This window comes from Passer domesticus, chromosome 7 (genome assembly GCF_036417665.1).
Source record: "Passer domesticus isolate bPasDom1 chromosome 7, bPasDom1.hap1, whole genome shotgun sequence".
Classification (NCBI taxonomy): Eukaryota; Metazoa; Chordata; class Aves; order Passeriformes; family Passeridae; genus Passer; species Passer domesticus.
Genome location: NC_087480.1, coordinates 32,353,298 through 32,373,296, shown reverse-complemented (window position 1 = coordinate 32,373,296; position 19,999 = coordinate 32,353,298). Strand labels below are relative to the sequence as shown.

Sequence of the window (19,999 nt, the reverse complement as noted above, 5' to 3'; positions counted from 1 at the left end):
GTGCTGCTCATAGTCATGTCACCCCCAAATTGTTGGCATGCTCTGGATGAGCAGGGAAACCCCCTTGCTCAGACATATGCAGGTGCCTGAATGAGAAAGCCTACACAAATCCTGCTTGCCCCAAAGCTGCATGTGAGCACAGAAGTGCTGCCCTGAGCAGGGGAAGGTGCATGGACAGATCCTGGGAGAAAGCAAGCACTGCATGGAGCAGGAGGACAATCTGTGAGTGAAGACAGGAGATATAAGAACCAAAACTACAGAAGGAGGCTGAGCAGGAGTACTTTAGAAAAGGCACAGGAGAGCGTGTATTCTAGGCAGGATTTCACAGTGTGCTCTGTAATGGGCGTATGCCCTATAAATACACTGAAATAATGGCTTTCCTCATCCCTGCTGTGGGCACCAATGTATGCTTTGAGTTGTCCTGTCATTGCCACTTCCAGTTCTTCAGCTTCCCTCTGAATTGCAGCTTTACCTTATCTCTCTAAGTACAATAGAGGGAAGAAATTGTGAAAGGAAGAAAGCAACTAATAACGTTAATTTTTTGGGTTTTGTTAAGTTGTTGAAAAGACAAAACTGATGTAACTCCTTAGCACAACATGTGCTCAGAAAAGACAAGAGCAAGGATGTGGAAATACATGGTGGCCACATCGCCCTCATGTGATGGCGTGGAGCTGGCCATGTCTTGCAGGTCCTGGCTCCTGGCTCCTCTCTTTGTGGAAACCCAGAGGTCCACAACACCGAGGGACCCTGAAGGAGATGTAAAGCAGCATACAGAATCACAGAAAGGCCTGGCTTGGGAGGGTACTTAAAGACTATCCAGTTCAAACTCCCCTGCCATGGGCAGGGACACCTTCCACTATCCCAGGGTGCTGCAAGCCCCATCCAGCCTGGCCTTGGACACTTCCAGGGATCCAGGAGCACCAACAGCTTCCCTGAGCTGCCTGGGCCTCTACAGGGAAGAATTCCTTCCTAACATCTGACCTGGATCTCTCCTCTCTTGGAGGTGATGCATTTTGTGAGACAGCCCAAGATGCACTGGGTATTTGGTGCTCCCGCCAGCCACAGACATGGGGCTTTGCAGATCATGGGGGGTTTTGAGGTCTCTGAGCTGGTCTCACAGGGCCCTGGGGATGGTGGTGAGCACCAAAAGCATTCACACACCTTTTCTGTTCCATACCCTGGGAGCCTGCACTCCTGGCTATCTGCCCGGAGCAGCAACTCAGTCCAGAGATTCCTCAGTAATTCTGGGAGGTGTTTACTTTACTGTTTCATATTATGTATTTGCATACATCCAATTTACAGTTCCCATCATTGAGCTGCCTCAGTAATTGGGCAGCTGGTCTCAGAAATGCTGATTTACTGCACTGCTGATGACATAATATGTGTTTGTGCTTGCAAGAGGCAGCCACAAAATCCCTCTCCCCTGAACTGAATCCCACTATTGATTGTTTCTATTGGATTAATATTACCATGAGCTGCTGGCTTAGTCAGCACATTTGATCCACTGGTAAGAATGTGCCCATGCAGGTCTTTTGCCACAAACTGAGTTTCCTGCATGGGACATGTGCATCTCCCCTCTCCTGGCACTCTTGCAAGGGAATAATAATCTCTGACCACTGGGAACAGGAACAAGACTGCAGAGAGTGCAAACAGTGAATATCACCTTGAGATGTTTATGGTTGCATTGGGTATTGCTCTGCCAACACCTCCTGGGCTGGGAACAAATTCCTGCTGCCTCTGCAAAACTTACGGAATGGTTTGGGTTGGAAGGGGCCTTAAAGATCATCTTGTTCCAGCCCTCCTGCCGTGGGCAGGGACACCTTCCATTAGGTCAGGTTGGTCAGTGCTCCATCCATCCTGGCCTTGAACATTTCCAGGCATGGCTCATCTCCCCCTGTCCATCACCAGATCTGGCCTCGTAGCTAAACAGAGAGTTTTTCATGGCTGCTGAACTCTGGGCATCAGATGTCACCAGCACTGGCAGCAGCAGAGATGCCCAAGCTGCCCACCCCACATCAGCACGGCTGACTCAAGGAGGACGATGTGCAGGACAAATAGAAATGGCAACAAAGTGTTCCCATTGCAGAGCAAGAGCGCTGCAAGCCAGCTTCCCACACGGCCAACTGCCTCCTGTGCTTTTTACGTTTGGTTTCTGTCCAACCTGAAATAAGAGCAGTCTCCAAAGGGAGGCATTTGTCACTGCCCAAGAGGACTTGCAAGCAAGGTCAGCCTGGACTGCTGCAGCATGGCTTGATGATGCTTTGCTCTGGAGAAGGGCATGAACAACCTGTCCCCAGACCTTCATCCACATTCCCTTTCAGCCTCCTGATGCAAAGCAATCAGCTGCAGTACGGACTCAACACAAGTAAAAAGAGCAAGAAAACAATTTTGCTTGTACGCATCCTTATTCTTACAGCCTGACTGATTCTTTTTTTCCTGTAGCTGGTAATTCCTGTAATTTCTTATTTCCACAAGGAAAGCTTTCTCTTTGAAAGCAGAAATGACGAGTGCTGGTGCAGGTTCACACCCTGCTTCAGAGGCTTGCACATCCCTGGCACAGCAGAGAGCTCCTGCCGGGGGACACGGTGTCACTTTGCATCACCCACCAGCTTGGGACATCCAGCAGCACAGGGCAAGGAGCTTTGAACATTTCTGTGCAGTCCTTCTGTGCTGTGACTTACGAGAGCCTCTTTTTCCAGCACTACACAACACAACGGATTCATACCTTCCCCTTCACGTGTGTTTTTGGGTGGCAGAAAACAGGCACCAGGAGGATAAATGCAAGTGAGCAAGCGACAAGGAGAACGTCACAAAAAATGAAAAGCACTGGAAGAGAACACTTGCAACAGCAAGCAGAGGCTGCCTGGAGGGGACTGGGGAGCAGATCTCCACCTCTCTGATGGGAGCAGCCCCATGCCAATGAGTGCCAATCCCCAACTCCATGCAGCAGGTGGGCTCGAGCAGATTAAAATGCCAGTCCCCCCACTTCGCCCATGCTAATTTTCTCCTGTCTCTTAGTAACTGGTTGGTACAGGTTATGTTAATATGGATTTAAATTCTCCAAAGAGCAGAAAATTAAAGGAAATTATGAATCAATTTACATTTCATCTGATTCATAAACCTACACACTCTACAAAATGAGTTGATTTGAAATAATTAAGGTTAAGAATGTCCTCATCACCTCTTCAGTACTCCTACTAGATGCACTGCATCTTCCCTGTCTGCTCCTGCTCTCTTTAGCATTTCAAATTACACATCCTCCGTTGTTTTTTTCCAAGATACTGCAAATTTAACCAGGCAATTAAATAGTGATATGTAATAATAACAACAGCAAAACCAATAATGATGGCAGCAGGCTGTGTTTGCAGCAGGAGGAGTAGAATGCCAAAGGGAGGGAGATGGATGGGGAATTTCTGCTTAGGAAACACAGGCCTGGCAGAGCAAGCCCAGCACATTCAGTTTGTCAGGCTGTGGGAACCCAGTTATTTATCAGCACTCTCATGTGTGAAAGCAGGGCATAGCAGTGGGACTCCTTCTCTGCCTGCAGCTTCAAGCCCTCCCCAGCCAGCAGCCCCAGCTTCAGCAAACATCTTCCCCAGAGAGCTGCTGGAGGCCCCATCCTAGAAACATTCAAGATCAGGCTGGATGGAGCTCTGAGCAGCCTGCTGTAGTTGAAGATGTCTTTTCTCATTGCAAGGGGATTAGACTAGATGGCTTTTAAAGGTCTCTTCCAACCCGAACCATCTGGGATCCTGTGATTGCTTTTCCCTAGCAGACATCCATGCTCTGCTGTCAGAATTCCTTTTGCAGAGCTGTGAGGACAGTCGCTCCACCCTTCTTAAGGATTTCTGATTAAGGTAATTTTTTTCCAGCAGGTTTTACTGTCAGGATGATACATTTAAATCAGCTCCACCACAGCTGACTCACATGTGAATAGCCCCCAGTGAGAAGCAGAACCCACACACCACGCAGAAATTTTGAGGGGAAATAGAGAAGGGACTTTTCCAACACCTCAGAACTGGCAGGCTATCTGTATGGGAAGGTGACCCAGCTGAGTTTGATGTCCCACAGAGCAAATGTGTAGCAATTTTCTTCACCTATTGAAGGTAAAAAAGGGAGAATGGCAGTTCTTGTGGGTGTATTTTTTGGCAATGGGATGACGTGCTCCAGTATGTGCTTGCTTCCATTGCTGCTTTTTATTGGCAATTATAAATTTGTCAGTGATTACAGTAATTCTCCTCATTGGGAAATAAACATCAGCTACATGCAGCTCTGTGGTGGCAGCAGTATTTCTCTCCACCATTCAAGTCCTTTCTGTCCAGATTGTTCCAGCCATAAAGCAGAAGGAAAATGTCATGTACCTCCAATACAGCTTCCAAGGGTCTCCAGGGAGTGACGACGTGTCTTGCTCCACCTGACTTCAGAAAAGCATTATGGCAAGGATTTACAGGCAGGAAATTGCCCAGTGCTCTGCTTGGAGTCAGGATGCAGCAGGCAGAAGGGTTCCTGAGAAGCAGGAGGAAGGCAGTGCCTGATGCCAGCTGAAGGGCTCTGCAGCACTTCCAAGGGAGCAGAAGGGCTCTGCAGGCACCTGTGACATTAAACAGAAGGGAATCGTGTCTTTCCTTGGCTTGGCTTGGCTTGCTGAACCCCTCAGTGCTGTGCAAGGGGCAGGGTACCGGATTTGATTGGAGTGACACAGAGGCTCAAGTTCTTCCTCTGTGCATTGACCCAGCTTCACCCACTGCCAGCCAGAGCATTTGCTCCGCAGGGGATGGCCCTGTGGCTGGTGGCCAGCTCTCTGCCGTCTCTGGGAGGACAAGGATTTGTGTCTTCCTCCTCAAAACAGGCCCACAGGCATGCCAGTCTGCACAGGCATGGCAGGACAAGGCAGCCACATCCTGGCCTACTTTGGGACTTGCTACCCTCTGCTTGGTGCTGGCAAGGCTGCATCTGAGATAGAGCTGGTTTGGGTCCCTGCCTCCAGGTCAGGAGAAACCTGGAGAAATCAAAGGCAGCTAAAACAGTCAGGGCCAGATGCAGGGCTGGTGATAGCCCTGTCCTGAGCCAGGGCTGGACTGGGGCCAAACAGCCAACTTTGGTGATTCTGGGGTTCAACACACAAAGCCTTCCCTGGAAGGGAAGGACTGTGATGTCTTTGGGGAGACAAGCATGTTGCCTCTTGTCATGCTGCAGAGACAAGCTGAAGATACTGAACCCCTGGGAGCAGCAGTCTGAATTTCAGCCCTGCCAAACTGACTCAGCTGCATTTGAGTGGTGAGACAAATGTCCAGGGGCAATGTCAGACCCTGGGAAGTGCAGAGCAATTACAGCAACCCTGCTGACTAAGCAAGCCTGTGGCTGGGGAGAGCAGCTACGTTCTTCCAGCCTCCCAGTCCATGTTGTGCCTTGGGAGTATTGCTGATATTCCTCCGCTTCCTCCCTGCAGTGTGGACTGGCAGTCTGGATCCCACTTGTTGACACAGCTGTAAATCACTCTTGACAAGCAGAACAGTGACTCAAGGGCAGCAAGGAATCAGCAAAGAATGGATGATTCCTTGCTGGATGGATGAGTGCCTGCCCAAGTGCTTCCCCAGCCTGTGCCCACTCCATGGGGCTGGGAACACGTGCCCACCACAGCCAGAAAGGTCACTCACCCCACTCAGAGATAAAATGCCAAATCAAAGCTGCCATTTGGCTTAGACTGCTCTTAGTGAGTGTGCTGCAACAGGCACCCGAGCCAGCCCAGGCACAGGGAGCCCCGGCACTCCTGCAGGTGGGCTCTCCTCCGTGGGTGGTGGAGAGTGGGAGTGCTGCCATCCCCAGGAGCTAATGGCCACAGGAAGCACAGGCCCTGCTTGAACCTCCCCTGCAAGCTGCAGCCCTCCACAGTGAGAGATCAGCCCCTGGGTGCTGCTGGCTGGCAGGGGCTCCCAGCCAGGCATCCTGCAGAACAGCTCATGTCATGCTGCCAGCAAAGAGAGGGCTGAGGTTTCTCCTGGCAAAGGGGCTGGAAGTGGAGCCACAGCTGGCTTTGTCAGTAATTCCCTTGGGGGGCTGCAGGTCACTTCTCTCCTGAATAAAGCCATGGGGTTCATGTCATGAGACCAGCCCCACAGCCCAGTAGCCAGGATGGCACATGCCCTGCTGCTCCCTGCTCTAGTCCTCCATGGCACATCCAGAGCACACACTGAGCAGCTCAGAGTGGGTTCTGGGCACCAGGAGGGTCTCTGAAATCCCCCTCCAGCAGCACCAAATCTGGCATGTGTCTGCCAGGCTGCCTGGCCCTTACTGCCCGTGCCCTGAAGCCACCCATCCCCACTGGCCTCGGGGCAGGGCTTTTGACCAACTGCTCGAGGCTGTGGAGGGACTTGTGCCTTGATTTGTGTGTTCTGCTCTGCAGAGCCCTGGGGCTTGGGTGCTGGTGTGCTCCCAGCAGGACCGTGTCAGCTGGAGAGGCGGGCAGGGCTGGGAGAGTCTGAGGGGCTGTTTGCATGGCTAGCAGGAGATGTGATGGCAGGGAATATCAAGCTGTCATCCCCGTCATCTTGTGGCCAAGGTAACGGTGGGAAGTGGGTTTGCCTTGTTATTCCCTGTTTGGATGAAAACCAGCGAGCATCAAGCTGCTCTCGTTCACAGATTCCTCCTGTTCGGTTTCTAATACAAGGATCCAATTTGCTCAACACAGCTGCAGGTTTTGGGCTCCTTCCAGCTTCCGTGTGTGATACAGAAACGCTGCCTGCTGCACGAAACGAGCTGTGCCCTTCCTCTTGCAGTGCTCCCTGAACACACCGTCCCCCATGCCCCAGGAACGGCTACACACAGGAACCTTCCCTCTACTTTTAAGGATTTGTTGCCCATAGCACTGAGTCCAGGGGGGAAATGCCCAAACTGCCACTGTGCAGTCACATCATCCTCTTTTTTACCTGCATCTCTTTCCCAAGGCACTGGGACCTTTAACAGAGGTAGTTTGGTCCCTGAACTCTTTTGCTGCAAGCTTAAGGTGTGTGGCAAAGAAGCAGAGGTGTCCAGATGGAGTGGCTCTGGGACCTGCTTGCCCAGATGCAGAGGCAGCAGAGATCCCTATTTCTCACCTGGAGGGGGGCAGCAAACACCCCCTGGCCTGCTCCACTTCTCTGAATCATCCCAACACTGCGGGAGAGGCGGCTAACATGGAAGGGGATCCCCCATCCTCCCCACAGGGCTCTGTGCAGACAACTCAGAGCTTACTCCTCTTAACTGTGGCTTTCTCTTACCCTGAGCAGCAGCGTGGGTCAGCAGAGCCCCCTGCCCCTGCCATACCACCTGTGGGTGGGGTTCCTTTTTGTGCCTGCCCAGAGCCATACTCTGGCACGGCTGCCAGGGGGAAGCCAGCGTGCTTGTGTATCCAACTATCTCTCCTCTGCAGCAACCCTCCAAAACCCAGCCTTGGGCAGGGGCTTGCCAGGTTTCCTGGGTGCTGTGGGAGCTGTGGGGCTGTGAAACCACGGGAGGGCTGCCAGACCCTGCCCATGGGGCTCAGCCCCCACAGCTGGGCACTTGCTGCATCAGATCTGGGGCTGCTGTGGCAGACAGACCCCTCTGACAGCCCCCGTCCTGCTGAGCAGCCCTGGCAGGGGATTTGTCCCCCCTCAGCATCCTCCCACAGCAGGAGAGCCACCTCTGCACCTTGTCCTGTCTGTGCCAGGCCCCAGGAGTGGAGCTCAGGCAGAGGGGGCACGCAGGGGGCAAAGCAAAGCCTGCACTTCTGCTGGCATTGCCAGGCAGGCACAGGGCCCTGCCACTGTCCAGGGGGGCTGATGCCACCCGAGGTCATTCCTGCTGCGCTGGCAGCAAGAGCAGAGCGGGGCAGGAAGGGGAGCAGGCAGGGACACTGCGCTCATGCAGCTCCAGTCAGCTTCTTGAAAATGTTGTCCTACTTATTTAATCTTTGGGAAAGATGCCTGATGGGTTTTATAAAGTGTCTGAGTGCGGTTTATGCTCTTGGGTTGCAGGAAATTAAATGCCTTTTGGTTGTCTCTGAGGGTAGTAAAGAAAGAGTTCAGGAGCCTTATTAGGCTTCATTTCCATTTCTCTCCATGTTGAAGGAATACTAAATAACTTCATCTTGGTGGACTTGAAGTATCTGTCATTTGCTTATCTGCAGGACAAGCCACAGTATAGAGTATTACAAGTTCAAAATGGAAAAATAATCTTGCTCATTTTCCCATTTACTTTATTTTTCACTTCTTTTCCTATACCCATCATCCTGCAATTGTAAACAACTTGGGCAGCTGAAATACTGCTTCTCTCCAGTTTCACTGCCCTGACTCCAGTCCCTGAGACTCCCTCTAGAAATCCAGACATGCAGTGGCTCCCACAAGTTCTTATGCTAGGCTCACATTTCTCAATTAGAAGTCTCCAGGGAAAAGTACATTGTATTTCATCTTCATTCTGGGCTCAGAAGAGTTTTTCTCCTGTGAGTTTTGGATCTTTTCCTCTGAACAGAGGAGCCTGAGGAGGGCCAGGCACAAAGCAAGTGCAGGATGAAACCCCCCAGTGGCTGAACCTGCCTTTAAATTGGCCCCTTAACTCCTCCCCTGAGTTGTTGCCCCCAGGAAGGCTCCGGGCCCTCAGGACTCCTGGAATTGGACAGAAAGGGAATAATTGACATCCAGTGAGCAAAGGCAGCTTTCCCTTGGGCTGCTGTCTGACTCCACACCCCTGCTTGTACCATGGCTTCTCAGGGCTGCTGAGCAGCTAGTCGGGGCTAGTGAGAGGTGGGTGGAACTCAGCCAGGGAACCAGGAGGGGGCTCTGTGGTGGATAATCCATGTGTGGAGACGCGAATCTCGACTCCATGTTTCAGAAGGCTGGTTTATTATCCTATGATATATATTATATTAAAATGATACATTAAAACTATACGAAAATAATAGAGAGGAAAGGATTCATCAGAAGGCTAGAAAGAACAGGAATGGAATGCATAACAAAATCTTGTGACTGCTCACGCCTCTGCACAGGTGGCTGTGATTGGTCATCGAGTGAAAACAATCCACAGGGACCAATCTAAGATGCACCTGCTGGTAAACAGTGTCCAGACCACACTCCACAGCCATCAGATAGTTAATGTTTACATTTCTTTTCTGAGGCTTCTCAGCTAGGAGAAAAATCCTAGCAAAGGATTTTTCATAAAATATCATGGTGACAGGGCTGTTTCTCCTTTTCCTAAAAACAGCACGAAAATTCACTTGCTGACTTACTGCAGAAGATGGAATTCATGCTTTTTTGACATTTTTATTTCCATGAGACATTCCTCTTTCATATTCTGTGTATTAAAATATATTTGAAATGATTGTTATGTCACAGGGAAGTGGCATAGCCATTTTCATAATGATCTGATTTATAGATTCATAAGCTTTAGGGCCAGAAGAGGCTATTATGATCTGCAGAGCTGTGGCCAGAGTCACTTGCCTGATGATTCCCTGCTTCAAGCCCAGCGTTTGTGGCCAAGCGACAATCCATCTTCTCAGAAAGAAACCCTGTCAGAGCCAGAAAGCACCAAATGCTGGAGAATTCACATCACCTGCAGACACCCCATAGCTGTGTGGGGTGCTTGGCAGCTGTCCCCAGCTGTCCCAAAAGCTCCAGCGTGGCCAGTTCCCAGCTCACTCTCCTTTACCACAGAGCTCTGTTCATCCCAGGACAGAAATCCTGTTTCAGCTGTTTCCTTGCAGGAGTCTGGAGCAGTTTCAGAGGCAGGCTGGGCCGGGGCTTGGCTGTGGCTCTGGTTCAGCTGGCGGCTGCCATCGGGCCAGGAGCATGCACAGGCTCCCCTCCTCACCCTGTCCATCACCGACCTCATCCCCTGAGCCTCTCACATCCAGGGCAGCACAGCCAGCCGTCACAGACTCTGCCAGAGTTCCTGAGCATTTCATTTATTTTCCTTTCCTTTGAGCAGAAATGTCTGGGGGTGGGACTGGGCTCTCTGCGGGTTGCTGCTCCAGCCCCGGGGTTGTGAGGACATTGAGGAACTGCTCTGATGTGAGTTGTCCATCTGCTACCTCCAATCCTCCATGGAGCTGTACAAGTGAAGTGGGCAAAGACCAGCTCATTCCCCACATCTGGGGCTGCACAGAGCCACCAGCCCCAGTGCCAGGTCCCCGGGGCTCACTGAAGCAGCTGCAGGCAGCTGTGGCACCATGAGCTGTTTCACCTGCACGCACAGCGGGGCACCGGGAATTAAGTGGACTCCAATTTTATCGTCAGGGTTCATTAGGTTAATTAATACTGTGGACGCACTCTGTTAATCAGCTTTGCAATGGGAGAGTGGTTTCAGCAGGAGTCGAGGAGCTGCTCAGAAGCTGCTCTGCTAATGGTGCTAAATCCAATTTCTTGCGATGGCACGGTGCAGGGAGATGATTAATGGGTTTCCTGTCTCCCAGGTGTGGGGACTGTCCCGGCTGTCCTGAAGTCAGAGGGACCAGGTTGTTGCTGGCTATCAGCGTGGCAGAGCCCCCTTTGCTCCTTGGAACAACCTCAGGATATGGGCAAGAGAGAGAAGAAGTTTTTCAGTGCTGGTGTCAGCATCCCAGTGCCAGGCAGGGCCAGCCCAGCTGACCTGAGCCCACCCGGGCACCTGGAAATGCCAGTTCCCACTGAGGTTCCAGCCAGCAGGGAGATGCTGATGCTGACAGCAGAGAGCACTCCAGTACAGCCCTGAGGCAGGGCAAGGTTTCAGGGACTGGTAACAAATTTACTGCACAAATATATCGCTGGATTCAAGGGTCTGATGCCATTTGGAAAGGATTTGCATTTTCATCTGTCTGAGAGGAAGATTAGAGACACCACCTTCAAAAAAGCTCTCATGGGCTATTCCCTCCTCCTCGGAACACAAAAAGTGACTTTGAAATATGAAACAGCATTGACTGCAAATAAGTTGAAATAAAAGTACTTGTTGTGTGACCCAAAGGATTTCCTGGTGGGAAAGCTATCACCTGAACAAGTGGGAGGATGTGATGGTGCTGGCTGGGAGCCTGGGCTGCCTGCAGAGCAGTGACACAGCTGTCCCTGTGACAAGGGATGGCCCCGGGCTGCTGAGCTCAAGCACGAGGGGGGAGGGTGATGGGAAACGTGTATCTTTTCCCACATGGCATGAAAAGGAGGAGAGAAGAGGTGGCATCAGTGCATGCTGCAGCTAGGCACATTGATTGAAGCTGCTGGTGAAAGGCTGGTGCTGGGGATAGCAACCCTCACAACTTCATCCCAATAAATAAGGGGCATGTTTACAGGCATTCAGCAGATTTAGAATGGGCAGTAGGGAGAAAACTCATCCCCATCCTCTGACTTTTGCAGGGACGTCGTGCACATCAGATAATTCTGATGTTGCTCTTTGATGAGATCGTGTCTTTGGCTGGTAAAGGTAACAGCACAGATACAGTGAAACACTTTGGCTTTGCTGGCATTTGAGTGGGGACAGCCCGGCAGTCTGATTTTAACAGTTATCAGGAAAAGACACATTATGTGAATTAAAAAGTGGCTGACAGGGTCACTTTTAGAGGCAGCTGAGCCAGAAGCCCTCAGCTGACAGCACTGGTGGGGTCAGGGCTTGGCATTTCTGTCAGTAACATCCTGCTGGCAGCACTCATCCCTTGGCGAGGACGGGCGGAGTGGACAGGGCTGGGCTTTGCCGGCTGTGCCAAGCACAGGGACAGAGGCTTTCAGGGTGCTCCCCTTCCCTGGGCCCAGCCAATGTCACTCTCATCTCCTCCATGCACAGCCCGTGCTGCTGGGCTGGCCATGATGGCATCAGTGGGTTCCTCCAGGGTGTTCCTGTCCTTGTGCCACAAGTCCAAGAGCTGCACACTGGCATTTTCCCCCCATCACCACAGAGACTCGGGCCACGGTGCTATTTTAGAGGCACAAACACATCCCCCCACCCTTTTATTACAGGCAGCAATTTCAGCCTCTGTTCAGGCTGCAGGAGCACCTTGTAGCACTGGAATCGTGTGCTCTGATATTTGTCAGAGTGCAGGATAATTTTCCATTGATTTCAGGCTAATCACACAAAGAAAAGCAACATCTGCTGAGTGAATGGACTCCCAAGGAGAATTAACCGCTCTCACACACAAAAGAATGGGAAAGAGTTGAACCAGCAAGATTCTCTTTAGCAAGAAGAACATTTATTTTTAGTGCCTCGTGTGGCCCAATCCCTCCCTCCCTCCTTTCTGCCAGCACCAGTTGGAGGCAGGAAAGTACCACTGCCATTGGCTTTCCTCCTTCCTCCCCATCATCCCCATCCTGACATCTTGAGCCCCTCACTGACTGAGGCACTCAGGAAAAAATGCAGTTTCTAGCAGGCCATCCATCTGTGGTGCACATAAACTTGTTCTCCAGTAAAATGAGAGCAACTGAGATGATTTGAATCCATGCCAGGGTTCCCCATAGCACACAACTCAGCTGCACAAAGGTGGAGTGGGGAGCCTGGGTAATAAGATGGAAGCAGTAGAGAAAAGTATTCTAACAAGAGTGTGGTAATTAGGATTGGGCTGTTTGTTTCCCTTCCCGAGAAGAGGCAAGCCATAAATCAGGGAGGCATCTGCCGTGCAGGATCCAAGGGCTCTCAAAGCAGTAGGAAAAAGCCATCCATCACTGTTAGCAGAAGGAAGAATGGAGTTTAAATTACAGATAGTCAAACTATGCATTTGCAAGTTTGGAAACAAAGTTTTCCTTAATTCCTTCCCTGACTCGGGGAAGGGGCTGAGCCAGCTACAGCGGGGTTCAGCTGATGCCTAATCAGGCCCCAAAAGAGCAGAAAGGAAACATTAGGTGGGCACCCCAGGGCTCAGGTGCTGCCCTCCCCCTGAGCCCCTGCACCCACTGTCACCCTCCTCACCTTCCTCTCTTTGTGGGCATTTTTCCACGGTACGTTTCCAAAATAACCTGGTCCTTGAAGCCGAGAGAGGGACAATCTCAAGAGCTTTCTTCCTGCTGAGCACTCCCTGTGGCACGTGTCCCATCCCACTGACCTCTCTGTGCCTCCCCGAAGCTGCCCGCAGGGAAGCAGCTCCTGCGTGCCCGAGGAAAGCAGGCTCCTTCCCACACCAGGCACCTGCTCACAGCCCAGGGCAAATCCCTGCCCCTGATTTTGGACAGATGCCATTCCCTGCGTGCTATCTTCAGCTAAGGCTGTGGAAATGGTTCCAGTTGTTTCCAGTTCCCATCTCCTCTTGTGAGGCTGGGTTATCCCCCTGTGCCCGCCCCACAGCCTGCTGCCACATGCCTGTTCCCCACTCTTGCCCTACTGGCATGCCCAGCACATTGCCACATCTCTTCCCATACCTCCTTCCATCCATGTGTCCATCTGTCCTGGCAGCAGCAAGCACCTGATTCCCCAGGCACTCACCTGAGCTGCTCATCCCTCCTTTCCCCAGTGTCCAGGTGGAATGGAATTATGAAAATTCTGAAGTGATGAAAGCCAGGACTATTAACCGTGCTGCTTTAATTCTCCCTGGTATTTACAGTCACTGGGATTTGGGAGCTGATCTATATTATTGTTTCATCTGAATATATCTCCAGGCAAGGAAGTTGAGCTGCAAGCACAGAAATGTTCATTGCCCAGATACGAGAGGTCCCCTAGGAGAATATATCAGAGCTACAGCGTTAGCATGTAAAATATGTGGGAGTGGGAGTGAAATATTGCCTTTGCTGGCCAGCTCCTATCAACAGGATGTGGGAAGGGCTGTGGGAGAAAGGCAGAGCTGCTGGGGGCAGGGATTGGCACATGTGCCCAGGAGCACATGTGAGTGCCAAGGTAGGGGTTTGTGTGGACTCTGCCCCGGCAGGGCTGGGCACGGGCAGAGCTCTGGGAATGCTGCTCCCATCGCAGGCACCGCTGTGTTCTGCGCCCCCGCGGGATTTCCGCAAGCCCCGGGAAAGGTGTGCAACCACTCCCACCGAGCCAGAGCATCCTGCCCCAGCCGGGGGGCTCCACAGGGTGTCCCGGCCCTCACCTCATCTTCTTCCTAAGTGACCACGTGTCAGTCCCTGGATAAATGCAGGCTTGTGGCAGAATTAATCACTGTGGCAGTTTACAAGGCAATTAAAGGAAGGGGCCATGTGTCTGATTATACAGCAAATAAGCCTTGGAGAATTACAGACGTATCAAAGGTAGTTCCAATTAACTGCAGTGATCCACGGGAGAGAGCACCCAGGAGAAGGCCTCCTCCTCTGGGTGGTGTCCTGCACTTGGGAACTGAGCAGTGACACAGTGAAGATCGTCAGCTGCATTCCCACATGAAGAAGGCCAAGTATTGTGTTTATTTATCAGGCAAAAGTGGGGGATTGCTACCAGAAGACTGAACAGCTAGACACTGCAATTAACATGTTATTTGAATGTGGCTACATGCTTGCCACGGAAATGAAGAAGATGGTCTTTTGGCTCCTTAGAAGCTGAGAAAAACCATATTGCTTCTTGTCTCTGCTGCAACATAAAAGCCATGGCCAACATTGCATGCTCAGGATTGGGATTGAAGGGACAAGATTAGCCTGGAGCCCCTGGTGCCTTGAGCACTTCCTGCAGAGATGGAAAGTCGTACTGTACAAATTTCTCCACCTAGAGACAAAAACAACCTCAAGACCTTTCTTTCTGCAGTGATTCCACCTTCAGAACAGCATCGTGACAAACTGGGAATTAATTTCAGATGATGTCGTGCCCCTGGAGTGGCTACACGTGGCTTGCACATGCCAGCCCATGGCACCAACCTCTCCCTGCAAGGAGCATCTGTTCATGCAGTTACTGATTAGTTCACTGGCAATTACTGCAGCTGATAAAGCTGAGAACGGTCAAGAATGATGTTTATGCAGAGTGTGTTTCCCACAATGCCATTTAGAAGTGTTTAATGGGGATAAGAGCAAGCTGTGAGATGTTCAGGGGATGTGGACACTGCCCCAGCCTGCTGTGGGAATACTCCTGCTCCATATGTGGAGCCCTATGGGAAGTTCCTGGGGATGGGTTCCCACTGCCACCAGGTCCCTGCCATGCCAGTGGGACTCTGGGTGCCCCAAAGCTTCCAGGCTCTCACGGCTGCCCTGCAGGCTGTGGTAGGGATGGCAGTGAGCAGCGTTAATTTTAGCCAGCACCTGCTCTGCTGCAGGGAGTGTACTTATTTCAGAAGCACCAAGTGTTTGTTTTTCTGAAACAAAAGTGTTTCAAGACTTGGGGTTTGTGGAGAACTTCCAGAAACTTGGGATAATTTCAGATGGAAAGGAAACCACAGTGCAAAGTTTTCAGGTGGTTTGATTAAGCAGTCTGCCTGCACTCTACTGGATATCAAAATGCGTCTGTGTTTTCAAAAACAGCTCTGAAGCTGTTTCCAGGCCCACCTCTAAAATAAATAAATGCATACATAAGTGTGTTCGTGATGAGAATGAGCTCTGCCAGCTCATCAGAATAAAATGTCAGCAAATGCCATCAAGTTCCTGACCTTAATTCCAACCGGCTTGCCTTCCTCCACTTTCTGAAGTTATTTCCTTCCTTCCCAGACCTTGCTATTTGGATGTTGATCACCCTGTTTTATTGGGCAGAAAAACCATGCACTGGTGGTGCACACCTCGCTTGGTGCCTCTGCCGCCTGGGGCTGTGCAGGTGACTGGAGGGACAGGGTGGCTCCCAGCCCGAGCCCACCAGGGGCTCACAGGTAGCGAACTTGGGGATGTCCTGCTGCCACACAAGTGGCTCTAGTGCACCCTCCAATTGCAGGCCCACAACCCTAAAAGAATTTGCGAATTTGCCGCAGTAGGATTTTGTGGAAGGACATCAAAGCAATGGGGAGCACCGGCCTGTGAGCTGGATCCCACCTTTGCTGTGTGACTGCCCACCTGAGGGCCAATTTGTTTTACAAATTGCTGTGCAGAGCTGCAAAGTCTGCCATCTGCTCTCTTCTTGTCACAGCCATGCCCTGTGATGTTTCCCATTCCCGCCTGCATCCAGCACAAAAAAAAAAATATTTGCATTCCTGGCCAAAAGCCTTTTTATTATTTCTCTGGGAGGAGGAGCCTCCTGGGAACAAGCTGTGTGTGGGGTATGTTCCCCAAACCCACTGCTGCATAAAGGACAGTTCATTAAAGCCCTTGTTTGGAGAACACGGGCAGCAAAGGAAGGGGGTGCCAGCCTCCTGGGGCTGGGGTACGTGCTCACCATTGCCACCTCTGAGGGCAGCTGTCTTCTCCTCCCACAATGCTGAGGCGCAGGAGTTGTGGGGGAAGTTTTGGGGAAGGCTGCAGCTTCGTTGTGCTGGCACCAACAGTGTTGGAGGTACGAAGTGCCCTGCAAACATTGCATTTTAGGTTAGATAAAAGAGGTTCCTGCTTTAGACTGTGGATATTACAGTAACATATAGGACTTCCTGGTGGAAATTTTCACCATGTTTTTGTATAAGGGTGAGACTCAGTGGTGCAGGCTGACACTAACAGGCCAGCTTGCATTTATAACATATTTATACAATATGATCTCTTTTCTAGCTCTGAGACCTGCCAAGACTTTGAGATGCTTTTGGACAAACTCAAACCACCCTGACCAGCTCTTTTGGGTCCTTTGCTGCTGGGGTGTGTGGCTCACTGCAGACCAAGGCACAGGTGTGTTCCAGGTGGGATGATGGTCATCGCTCCCCGCTGCACCTCATGACACCCCAGTGCTGCTGCTGGGGGCTCAGGGCTGGAGACGGCCCCTCAGCAGGCACACAGCAGCACGGGCTTTATCTTCTGACGGCATCAGCTCCGCTAGAACATCCTCTCGACTTCACAGGATGCCAAAGGCAGGCTGCGAATGGCAGCGGGGCTGGTTTCCCTGGGGCTCTGGGGCAGAGCAAGGGGGGAACAACCTACACACGCACCCCGAAAGCTGGGGAGAGCCTGAGGAAGGCGATCGCGGGCCCTCCGTCCAGTTTGGGTTCTCCGTGCCGCATTTCTCAGCCTTCCCAGGAGATGGCAGACCAGCCTTACAAATCCACATCCCGCAGATCCCGGAGAGGCGGCACCGGCTCCGAGCCGCCGTCCCCGCCCGCCCGGGGCTGCTCGGAGGGGTCGCGGCCGAGCCCGTGCAAATGCCCCGGCCGAGGCTCAGGGTCGCAGAGCCGTGTCCCCTGCCATCCGAAGGCCGGCCCTGGTGGGGTCCCCTCGGGCTCGAGGGACACCTCAGCCCTCGACCGGCGAGCCCCGGTTCCGCCACCGGGTGGGGACGGACAGGGATGTGACAGCGAGCAAACCGGTTACACAACCTCGACGGGTTATTCCAGGACTCCTAATTATTGATTTTGAATGGGAGGAGACAGGTTCTGCTCTTGTAGGCCAAACACGAGTGTGAGAGGTAACTTCCCTCCCTGGCCTTCCCGGATCTCCTGTACCTTGTGGTGCTGGTGAGCTCAGCTCGACACCCTGGGCTCGGCAGCCCAGAAAGGCTCTCCCAGCAAGAGGCCCTGGTTTGGCAGGGAGGTGTAAGGGCAGGGAGGTGTGAGATCACTGATTGCAGGGGGAAAAGAAAAAAAAAAGAGAGACCACACTGATTTTTGTAACGCACCGAGAAGGTGGGATCGCGTGGAGTGCTCAGGTGCCCTGAGCTGCCTGTGCGAATGGCTGCAGCGCTGCCTGACGCAGCATCCCCGGTCACACCGAGCCATCAGGCAGGTGGCTTTGGGACAAACTGGTCACAGCACTGCTGCTGTGCCCCCACGCTACTGCTTTGTGTGCCCGTGGTGCGAAAGACGCACGGGTAACTGCTGAGGGAGGCTTGTCCCTTGGTCCAGCCCCAATATTTTAAGAGCTGGCTCCAGGCACTGCAGCAGGCAGTGAGAACAGCTACCACACTGCAGGAGAGGCCAGAGGAGCAGGCTAGGGACTGCCCAGGGCATCTGTCAGGAACTCCAGTGCTCCAGGCAAACCCACTGGGACTGCCTGGAAGGAGCTGGTTTGTTCCCCAGGCTCTGAAGGCTTTCCATCAAATGCTCATGCCTGCACCTGGGGGAACACCTCCCCGAAGGCACCATTCACTGGAGAGATGCTTGCAAGCCCTCCCACATGGAATTCAGCTCTTCCCCAAATCCACGGGGCTTTGCAGGCTGTGGAAATTCTACAGTCTGCAGAATGTGTGTCTGTAATCAAATTTAGCACAGGAACAGGGCTCCAGAGAGGCTGTGAGATCTCTGCCCCTGGGGATGCTTGCAATATGCCTAGACACAGCCCTGAGCTGCTGCTCCAGTCTCGAAGCTGAAACTTACCCTGCTTGGAGCAGGCGTTGGACGAGAGACTCTCAGGGGACTGATGTGGTGTCTGTACCATTCCCAGCGCCTGGGACTTCCATGCTGTCAGCCAAACCTTTGCTAAACAGAAACCTTCAGCAAGAGCCATGGAGCAGATCCAGGCTCAAGAATGTTCCACCACCACCTTCTGCCTGTCCCGGGCCGAAGCGAGTTCAAGCAGGTGTTCAGTTCTCTGCATTGTTTTTTCCCATGGATCCCTGCAGGTGCAGTCACAACTGCAACACACAGCACTGATCCCCTGCCCTTTCCCAAAACCAGGAGTAAAAGGTTTCAAGAGCCCAGGGCTCGCTTGTGTCTTGCTTTCAGTGGGAAGTCATCCCTTGATTCACTTGTCCAAGTGCTGACAGCTCTGTGAAATCCCACCCTGGGCCTGGCACAGGGAAACTGGCAGCACAACAGCTGTTCACGTACACCTCTCATGGCACAACGGAGCACAGGGATTTCTCAGCTTGTCATATAATTGTCTGTGCCCTGACTGTCAGCTGAGCCCCTGGGGATGGGGGGAAGCCCACTCCGTTTTCACTGGAACAATAAATTTTTCAGATGTGGCTGAGGTGCTGTGGCTGGCACTGAACTGTGTTATAAACTCAAAGGAAGTTTCACCACATCGATTCAGGCTGAAAAATCAATGGCCCTGGATCTGTTCTGCCCAGGGAAGGATCAACAATCAGTGCTGCTCTTTGCACTGCAGTCATTTGGAACCCTGAGGGAAGTGGGCTCTGGCTGTAGGAAAATGCAAGCTGGCAAGGCAAGGGCTTTGGGAATTGTGGTTCTGTTGTGGAGAGGAGTGCCTCTGGGGCCCGTGTTGGTTCTCCAGGCACTGTGGGGAGATGAGCTCCGCAGCATCCGTGGGTATCCAAACACAGGATGGAGCCCTAGCTTAGAGTGCACTGTGCGTGTGGGGGTAAGGGATGCAACAGCCTGGACTTGAGATCAGATCTATGGGAGCTGATCCCTAAACAGCTGGGAAACAGCTCTGAGCTGCGTTCGGTGGGTGGGAAGTGTATTCACAGCTTTCGGGACTTTGGAAAGGGAGGGCCCAGTACGGCCGGGGTCTAGTCTCAAGAGCTGGTCTTTCTTTAAGAGCAAAACAGAGATTTTCCACTTCCAGCGTGCTTGGTTTCCACCTTGCCCGGCGCTGGGACAAAGATTCGCGTGCGGCGTTCCTTGGCGCGGCTCCCCAGCCCGGAGGAATGCGCGCCCGCTCCCAGCGGCCTCGCCATGTGCTGCCCACCCCCCCGGGCCGCTCCCGAGGCATCGTTTCCCATTATCCCTTCTTTGGTTTTCCGTGTATTCGAAGTTTGGCGGCGGGGCGCAAGCCCGGCCCCGCGCACTGGGTGGGAGCCGTGCGGGCCGGGGAGGGGCACGGAGCCGCCGCCGGTCGCTCCGGGCCCGCTGCCGGTGCCGGTGGCGGGGAGGGGGCGCGGAGCCTCGGCCCCCGCCCCGCTCGCTCCGCGCGGGCGCGTCCCCGCCCCGGGGCCGGGCGGGGCGGGCCGGCGGCGGCGGCAGGGCCGGGCGCGCTGCAGGGCTGCCCGGCCGCGGGGCCGCCATGCCCGCCAAGTCCAAGTACAACCTGGTGGACGACCGGCACGACCTGCGCATCCCCCTGCACAACGAGGACGCCTTCCAGCACGGCATCTGCTTCGAGGCCAAGGTGGGCGGCGGGCGCGGGGGAGCCGCGGGGGTCGCTGCACCCCGGCGCTCCGG

At 52.9% G+C, this 19,999-nt stretch overlaps 1 protein-coding gene across 6 annotated transcripts in view; it reads left to right on the top strand.

Moving 5' to 3' along the window:
* The first annotated feature begins 19,753 nt into the window (after nucleotides 1-19,753).
* Nucleotides 19,754-19,999, top strand: part of NOS1AP (nitric oxide synthase 1 adaptor protein) — a 42,790-nt gene continuing 42,544 nt past the window's right edge. For 3 of the 6 annotated variants that reach the window (XM_064427452.1, XM_064427451.1, XM_064427450.1), the window contains exon 1: nucleotides 19,761-19,946. In XM_064427452.1, coding sequence (XP_064283522.1) covers nucleotides 19,842-19,946 — 105 coding nt within the window. In that variant the 5' untranslated portion in view covers nucleotides 19,761-19,841. Of the gene's footprint in view, nucleotides 19,947-19,999 lie in introns of all 6 variants that reach the window. The other 3 variants (XM_064427447.1, XM_064427446.1, XM_064427448.1) reach the window with 3 other exon arrangements.